At 45.6% G+C, this 9,220-nt stretch overlaps 1 protein-coding gene across 1 annotated transcript in view; it reads left to right on the top strand.

The window, feature by feature from the left end:
- SLC17A5 (solute carrier family 17 (acidic sugar transporter), member 5) overlaps nucleotides 1-3,382 on the top strand; it is a 72,097-nt gene extending 68,715 nt beyond the window's left edge. Inside the window, exon 11 of the mRNA XM_011987116.1 lies at nucleotides 1,558-3,382. Within this exon, the coding sequence (XP_011842506.1) occupies nucleotides 1,558-1,695 (138 nt within the window). The 3' untranslated portion in view covers nucleotides 1,696-3,382. The remainder of the gene's footprint in view (nucleotides 1-1,557) is intronic.
- Nucleotides 3,383-9,220: the final 5,838 nt, after the last annotated feature.

The following is a 9,220-nucleotide window of genomic DNA, read 5'->3' as shown; positions in this document are numbered from 1 at the left end:
TGCAGTGGTGCAATCTTGGCTCACTGCAAGCTCCGCCTCCCGGGTTCACGCCATTCTCCTGCCTCAGCCTCTCAAGTAGCTGGGACTGCAGGCACCGGCCACCATGCCCGGCTCGTTTTTTATATTTTTAATATAGAGAGAGACAGGGTTTCACCGTGTTAGCCAGGATGGTCTCGATCTGACCTCGTGATCCACCCACCTTGGCCTCCCAAAGTGCTGGTATTACAGGCAGGAGCCACCGCACCTGGCCATGTGTGTGTGTGTGTGTGTGTGTGTTTTTAATGCTGCAAATATAGTCACCACTCTGGTTAGACTGAAATTGAAAAAATCCAAAAAATGGTTGTTAAAGGTAGTCACATGACCCAGAAATTTGGATAACTGTCTGATATTTTTATGCCACAGGATTGGATTATACACTGAACAGTTGTCTTACTGACAGATCCCATGTTATATCCTGCTTTATGTGCCATTCAAGATCTTTTATACTTGCCAGGCCTCTCTCTGATGTCGCAGATCCTCAGAGCTGAACTTGAGTTCATCTTAACCATATTTACTTGATCCACCTGACACCTTTCACCTAAGACCCTGGGAGACCGTGCACAGGCTAAAACTTTCTTAGTTTTAGTGTTAGTCAGGCATGATTCGGGGACATACCAGTATAATTTTTATTGAAGTATATCTATCTATCTTCAGTAAACTTTTTATTGAAGTATAACTTTTTTTAAATGCACAAATCTAGGCCAGATGTGGTGGCTCACACCTGTAATACCATCACTGTGGGAGGCTGAGGCGAGCAGACCACTTGAGCCCAGGAGTTCAATACCAGCCTGGGAAACATGGCAAAACCCCATCTCCACTAAAAAAAAAAATTAAAATTAAAAAAGCAAAGAAAATTAGCCAGGCATGGTAGCATGCACCTTTAATCCCAGATCCTTGGAAAGCTGAGTTGGGAGAACCGCCTCAGCCCAGAAAGTGGAGGCTGCAGTGAGCCGAGATTGCGCCACTGCATTCCAGCCTGGGTGACAGTGTGAGACTCTGTCTCAAAAATAAAAACAAAAATAAATAAATGCACAAATCTAAAGTGTACAGCTAGATGAATTTCCACAAAGTTAATACAGCTGTGTAACCAGCACCCAATCAAGAAACAGAGTATTACCTCCCTCAGTAAGATCCCAGGTACCACTTCCTGCTATTCTTTCTTCAGCCTCAGCAAGAGGAACCACTCTCCCAACTTTTAACCCCATAGATTAGTATGGTCCAACTTTGAGCTTTATATAAACAGAATCATTTAGTATGTACCCTTTTTGTCTGGCTTCTTTTGCTTCACATTTTGTTTGTGAGCTGTATTTATGATGTTGTAGCCCATTCTCATTGCTGTACCGTATTCCATTGAACAACTATACCACTGTCCTACTGCTGGTGGACATTTGGGTTGTTTCAGGGATGGGGCTTTTATGAATAATGTGGCTGTTTTAACAGTCTTGTGACATCATCTTTTTAATGAAGTGAACTACAAATAAAATTTTATTTCACTTGCATTTTTTTCTTTCTGTACAGAACACTGTTGGAGAATGGCAAACCGTGTTCTATATTGCTGCTGCTATTAACGTTTTTGGTGCCATTTTCTTTACACTATTCGCCAAAGGTGAAGTACAAAACTGGGCTCTCGATGATCACCATGGACACAGACACTGAAGGAACCAATAAATAATCCTGCCTCTATTAATGTATTTTTATTTATCATGTAACCTCAAAGTGCCTTCAGTATTGTGTAAGCATTCTATGTCTTTTTAATTGTACTTGTATTAGATTTTTAAGGCCTGTAATCATGAAGTATCACTAGTTGCCAGATTAATAAAATGAACCGTGTTTAATTGTGAATAATATATATGCTAAGACTTCTACTTTAGGTTCACATACCTGCCTGCAAGTCGGGCAACATGAAGTAGGAGAGTTCCGTTGATTTTTTAGGGCCATACTTAAGGGAATGAGCTGAAACAGAGCTCTGAATACCTTTGCTTAATTAAACTAGATGATAATTCTCAGGTATTGATAAACACCTGTTGTTCACTTTCCTCATAAAAATTGTCAGGTCTCTCTGACACTTAGATCTCAAACTTTAGCATCTCCGTGGAGCTGCCATCCACTGTATAATTTGGCCTGGCAACTAGACTGAGGGGAATGTACCCAGGCAGCTGCCAGGCACTCCCTCCCTGGCTTCAGGGTCAGAGTGCTCAGCATTTATCAGAGGCAGCATCCAAGCCCAGAGCCAGTGTCGACTCTTCGGCTGGTGCCTTTCCTCTGAGGGGCTATTAATGTGTAGATAAAGCCCTGAGTAGGCAGGAGCAGTGAGATCCACTGCTGTGGTCTTGATACATCCTCAGACTTTCCCTTCCCAGCACAGAGGAATATCGGCTGGCATGCAACCTGCAAAAGAAAAGTGCGAAGCGGCCGGGCATGGTGGCTCACGCCTGTAATCCCAATACTTTGGGAAGCCGAGGTGGTCGAATCACAAGATCAGGAGTTCAAGACCAGCCTGGCCAGCATGGTGAAACCCCGTCTCTACTAAAAATACAAACAATTAGCTGGGCGTGGTTGCGGGCGCCTGTAATCCCAGATACTCAGGAGGCTGAGGTAGGAGAATCACTTGAACCCAGGAGGTGGAGGTTGCAGTGAGCCAAGGTCGCACCACTGCACTCCAGCCTGGGCAATGGAGCAAGACTCCATCTCAAAAACAAAATAAAAAAGAAAAGTGCGATGCCCAGTCCATCACAAATAAGATCATCCTAGTTTAAATCTACTCTCACATGGACCACAGTATACATTTCTAAGTGCTGTGTTTTGTTTGTTTGTATTTTGTAGAGATGGGTCTCGTTTTGTTGCCCAGGCTGGTTTTGAACTCCTGGCTTCAAGCGATCCTCCTGCCTCGGCCTCACAAAGTGTTGAGACTACAGGCATGAGCCACTGTGCCCAGCCTGTTCTGTGTTTTTTAAGCTGCAGGAGAATTTTTTTAAAAACTAATTCTCACTGTTTGTTCAGTCTGTCTTCATCAAAGTTTGTGGTTGCAGTTTAAAGTTAAAGTGACTTTTAAAGGCCACATCACCTGAGACTAGGGTAATCATCTTTACTTCTGGTTCCTGAAATCATATTTTTCCAGTGGACCATCCTCCAGTGGTTGTGGTTGTTGAGCATGCTTTCAGAGCACCTATGTGGCTTAAAACTTCGCTTATGTTTTCTGTTCAACACTACCTGTAATATTTTAAAACTGATTAATGTGATGTGAATACATTTATGTAAATTTATGTTTAAATTTGTAAATAGCTTTAAATTGCTATGGCAATGTTTCCTTTATAAATCATCAAAATAAACCTTTGTGAATTGATTTTTGGATCTGACAGTTCTGTGACATTTCCTAGTGTCCACTGTGACTCTTTGACATCTTTTCTGCATCCTGCTTGAGCCATCGTCTTCTCTACACACATTTCTGCTACCACAAAGCCAAGGAACTTGGGCCTCCTAAGGGATACTGCATCAGAAATCTCTGTTGCCGTCAACCTACCCTTCCTAGCTCTGAATAGGGTCAAACGTTCTTGCTAAAGCATATGCCCACGCTACACTGATTCTCTCTCTCCCACCTCCTCTAAGGACTTCCTTCAGTAATTCTTCTTTTTATAAATAATTGAGACAGAGTCTTGCTTTGTTGCCCAAGCTGAGCTCAAGCGATCCTCCTGTCTCAGCCTCCCAAGTAGCTGGCATTACACAGGCATGTGCTATCACACCCAGTTAGTAGCTCCTCTTTCATTTACTTCTTCAGTCTCTCCCCTTGTTCTTTTCCTTTTGTCTCAGATATACACACGTCTTCTCTAGTCCTTAAATAAAAATACAGACATCTCCTGGGGACATTAAATCACAAGTGTACAGAATATCTCTAATACTCAAGAAACTGGAAAACAGTGTGTGATTTTATAGATAGATATAGATATGGATTTTCATCCATGGTTCCATGGTTCCTGACTCATAACTCCCATAGCTCTTGTTATGTTGGGTGCCTTTAGGCCTCAGAAGCAACCTCAGGAAACAGAATCTCTTTGATCCTCTCCTGCCCTCCCTTCACCTGCTGCTTTTTCTCCTAAGGCAGGAATCTTCCCCCACCATTCTGTCTTGGAACTGGTCATAAAGAAATTCTGTGGCCAGTCACAGTGGCTTACGCCTGTAATCCCAGCACTTTCGGAGGCCGAGGTGGGAGGATCACAAGGTCAGGAGTTCAAGACCAGCCTGGCCAATACGGTGAAACCCCATCTCTACTAAAAATACAAAAAAGAGCCAGGCGTGGTGGCGGGCGCCTGTGGTCCCAGCTACTCGGGAGGCTGAGGCAGGAGAATCACTTGAACCTGGGAGGCGGAGGTTACAGTGAGCCGAGATTGCACCACTGCACTCCAGCCTGGGTGACAGAGCAAGACTCTGTCTCAAAAAAAAAAAAAGAAAAAAAGAAAAAGAAATTCTGTGGCCTACCCTGTTGGACTATAGGTCATAAGACCCCATGCCCACGTTTGAGAAGAGGTCCTCTCCATATCCTGGAGGAAAGAATGCCGCACAGAGAGGCCAAGAAGAATCTGGACAGGTCTTGCTGGGTTTCCCTCTGAGTCTATTAGTGTTAGATCACACCCTTTCTGTCCAATCACATTTCTTCATGGTTGTTAATCATGACTATCCAATGAAGTCTCCATAAAAGGCCTAATAAGACAGGGTTTGGGAAGCTTCCTGATAGCTGAACACATGGAGGTTCCTGGAGGGTGGCATGCCCAGAGAGGGCCTGGAAGTTCCTCATCCCTTTCCCCAGATATTGTCCTATGCGTCTCTTCATCTGTGTCCTTTGTAATATCCTTTATAATAAATGATAAACATAAATGTTTCCCTGAGTTCTTCGAACCACTCTAGCAAATTGATTGAACCAAAAGAGGTGGTTGTGAAAACCTCAACTTGAAGCCAGCAAGTCACAAGTTCCAGAAACCTAGACTTGGGACTGGGGTCTGCAGTGGTGGGCAATCTTGGGGACTGGGCCTTCCACCTGTGGGATCTGATGCTACCTCCAGGTAGACGGTGTCAGCACTGAATTGGGAGACACCCAGCTGGTGTCTGTTGCAGAACTGATTGCTTAATTGGTGTGTGAGGAAAAACCCACACCCTTTTAATCACAGAAGTCTTCTGTGTTTATTGTTGTTGAATGAGAGATTAGAAAAAAACACATTTGGGCCGGGCGTGGTGGTTCACGCCTGTAATCCCAGCACTTTGGGAAACCGAGGTGGGTGGATCACAAGATCAGGAGATCAAGACCATCCTGACTAACACAGTGAAACCCCGCCTCTACTAAAAATACAAAAAAAATTAGCTGGGCATCGTGACAGGTGCCTGTAGCTCACCTACTCGGGAGGCTGAGGCAGGAGAATGGCATGAACCTGGGAGGTGGAGCTTGCTGTGAGCCGAGATCGTGCCACTGCACTCCAGCCTGGGCGACAGAGTGAGACTCTGTCTCAAAAAAAAAAAAAGAAAGAAAGAAAGAAAAAAGAAAAAAACACATTTGGCCCACCGCAGTGGCTCACGCCTGTAATCCCAGCACTTTGGAAGGCTGAGGCAGGCAGATCACCAGAGGTCAGAAGTTCAAGACCAGCCTGACCAACACGGAGAAACCCCGTCTCTACTAAAAATGCAAAATTAGCTGGGCATGGTGGCGCATGTCTGTAATCCCAGCTACACAGGAGGCTGAGGCAGGAGAATCGCTTGAACCCGGGAGGCAGAGGTTGTGGTGAGCCAAGATCACACAATTGCACTCCAGCCTGGGCAACAAGAGCGAATCTTGGTCTCAAAAAAAAAAAAAAAAAGAAGTTTGAGTGGATTTTTCCACAAACAATGGTTACCTCTGTAGAGAGAAAATCGGCAACTAGAGATAGGAAGAGGAATTAATTTTCACTTTACCAAATGTGGCAGTATGACCTATTCAAATAAATATATTGTTTTATTTATTTATTTATTTCAGACGGAGTCTTGCTCTGTTGCAGGCTGGAGTGCAGTGGCACAATCTCGACTCACTGCAACCTCCACCTCCCAGGTTCAGCGATTCCCCTGCCTCGGCCTCCTGAGTAGCTGGGACTGAAGGCACGCACCACCATGCCCGGCTAATTTTTGTATTTGTAGTAGAGATGGGGTTTCACCATGTTTGCCAGGCTGGTCTCAAACTCCTGACCTTGTGATTCGCCCACCTCGGCCTCCCAAATTGTTGAGATTACCGCGCCTGGCCAAATAATATTGTTTTAAAAACATTGCCCAAGCTGTTGTGTAATCACCGCTAGGTTTTCAGCTGCCTGCTGGACATTCCCAGCTGGCTAGTCTTGCCTGCACCTGAGACTATTTAAATCCAACCTCACTCCCCCACCCCCATTCTAAATTAAACCAGCTGTTCCTGCCACCTTCTTATTTCTCTTAAAAGTACATTTCCACAGTCACTGAGGCTTGGCCCAAAGTCGTTTTTGTTCCTCCTCCCTAGCCTCTCACCAAACCCCCTACACTGTGTCAAAACAACCACCTGCTGACCGGGCACGGTGGCTCACACCTGTAATCCCAGCACTTTGGGAGGCCGAGGCGGGCAGATTGCCTGAGGTCAAGAGTTTGAGACCAGCCTGGCTAACATGGTGAAACCCCTTCTCTACTAAAAATACAAAAAAATTAGCCGGGCAAGGTGGCGCATGCCTTTAGTCCTACAAAATACAAAAAATTAGCTGGACATGGTGGTGCAGACCTGTGGTTCCCAGCTACTCGGGAGGCTGAGGCAGGAGAATCTCTTCTACCCGGGAGATGGAGGTTGCAGTGAGCCAGGATCACGCCACTGCACTCCAGCCTGGGCAACAGAAGGAGACCCCGTCAAAAAACAAAAACAAAAGCAGCAACAACAACAAAAACCCCACCTGCCTCTTCCATTTCAGTTTTTTCACGTCTCTGGAATTTTTTCTTAGTTTTGAAACAGAGTATCACTCTGTCGCCCAGGCTAGAGGGCATGGCGCGATCACAGCTCACTGCAGCCTCTACCTCGCAGGCTCAAGAGAGCCTCCCACTTCAGCCTCCAGACTAGCTGGTACTATAGGTCTGCACCACCATGCCCAGATAATTTTTGTATTTTGTAGAGATGGGCTTTCACTATGTTGTCCAGTCTAGTCTCCTGGGTTCAAGTGATCCTCCCGCCTCAGCCTTTCAAAGTGCTGGTATTACAGGTGTGAGCCACTATGTCTGGCCTGGAATTTTTTTTTTTGTTAATTCTCCTACCAGGGCAGGCACAGTGCCTCACATCTGTAATCCCAGTACTTTGGAAGGTCAAGATGAGTAGATGGCTTGAGCCCGGGAGTTTGAGACCAGCTTGGGCAACATGGTGAAACCTGTTCTCTACAAAATATACAAAAAATTAGCCGGGAATGGTGGTGCATACCTGTAGCCCCAGCTATTCAGGAGGCTGAGTTGGGAGAATCACTTGAGCCCAGGAGGTCAAGGCTGCAGTGAGCTGAGATCTCACTGCACTCCAGCCTGAGTGACAGAGTGAGAGTCTTTCTCAAACAAAACAAAACAAAACAAAACAAAATCCTCTGTCATCTCCTAAGTAAGAGCCTAGTGGCTTTTGTTTCCACCTAGAATAGAAAAGTTAAGTGGTATCACTGCCTTTAGTCTTGCCCTCTTCCATCCCAGCTTCCCACCAGTGTTGAGTTCATCATCCCAATACAACTAATCTCTCTGATCAAGGTGCTCCCCCATGCTGAGCCCCATGGTGAGTCCCATGGCTTCCCTGGGCCTGCCCAGTAAACTCTCCCACCCAGCAGCTGTGCCCTCCTCACCCCTAAGTTCAGCCTACCCTACCCTTATCTTATGGTGAGAACAATGCCTTGTTGCAGTGATCTGGCTGCTTCACTCCCCATGCCTGCTCTCCATCTTCCCTTTCCTCTTCATACCTTTATTGATTTCCTTCCTTGGGGCTGGAACTTCTCTCTTCAACCTTGCCACTTCCTTCATGACCCCTAATTTCTCCCACCCTCCCTGATCTAGATGTGGTGTCTCCCTTTCACCTGCTAAAGTGCCACATTATTTATTTATTTTTGGGTTTTCTTTTATTTTAATCTTGAGGGTTTAGGCTCAGTTATGTGGAAGAAAGAATTTCTTCATTCATTCAGCGAATACTAAGTATCTACTCTTTGCTAGGCAACAAGGATACAAAGATGCATCTGACACAGCCCTTTCCCTCCCTGGAGCTCCTTCTGACCCCTTGATCCTCTTCCTCTTTTTTTTTTTTTTTAGACAGAGTCTTGCTCTGTTGCCCAGGCTGGAGTGCAGTGGCACAATCTCCACTCACTGCAACCTCTGCCTCCCAGGTTCAAGCAATTCTCCTGCCTCAGCCTCCCAAATAGACTACAGGTCCACACCACCACATCCGGCTAATTTTTGTATTTTTAGTAGAGACTGGGTTGCACCTTGTTGCCCAGGCTGGCCTCAAACCCCTGAGCTCAGGCAATCCGCCGGCTTCAACCTCCCATGAGCCACTGCGCCCAGCCCTCTTTCTTTATAATACTTATGAACACATGTCTGTGTCTGTCCCAGTAATAGATTCATCACAAGCATCTTGAAGGCAGGATCCATTCCATTCATCTCAGCATGGTCTCACTTATAACAACATGTGCTTAGTTCACTTAGGATGCTTATTAAATAACAACCCTTTAGTTAAATAGACTATAAATTGATATTTTTGACCAGGCACAAAGGCTCACACCTATAATCCCAACACTTTATGAGGCCGAGGACAGGGGGATTGCTTGAGCCCAGGAATTCAATACCAGATTATACAACAAGGCAAGGCATAATCTCTACAAAAAATGTTCTAAAAACTTAGCCAGGTGTGCTGGCACAGGCCTGTGGTCCCAGCTACTCAGGAGACTGAGGTGGGAGGATCACTTGAGCCCAGGAGGTTAAGGCCACAGTGAGCCATGTTCCCACCATGCCACTCCAGCCTGGGCAACAGAGCAAGACCCTGTCTCAAAAAATAATAATACATGGCCGGGCACAGTGGCTCAAACCTGTAATCCCAGCACTTTGGGAGGCCGAGACGGACGGATCACAAGGTCAGGAGATCAAGACCATCCTGGCTAACACAGTGAAACCCCGTCTCTACTAAAAAATACAAAAAACTAGC

Source organism: Mandrillus leucophaeus, unplaced genomic scaffold (assembly GCF_000951045.1).
Source record: "Mandrillus leucophaeus isolate KB7577 unplaced genomic scaffold, Mleu.le_1.0 Scaffold300, whole genome shotgun sequence".
NCBI lineage: Eukaryota > Metazoa > Chordata > Mammalia > Primates > Cercopithecidae > Mandrillus > Mandrillus leucophaeus.
Note: the sequence above shows the minus strand (reverse complement) of the source record. Positions and strands in the feature narration are given on the sequence as shown.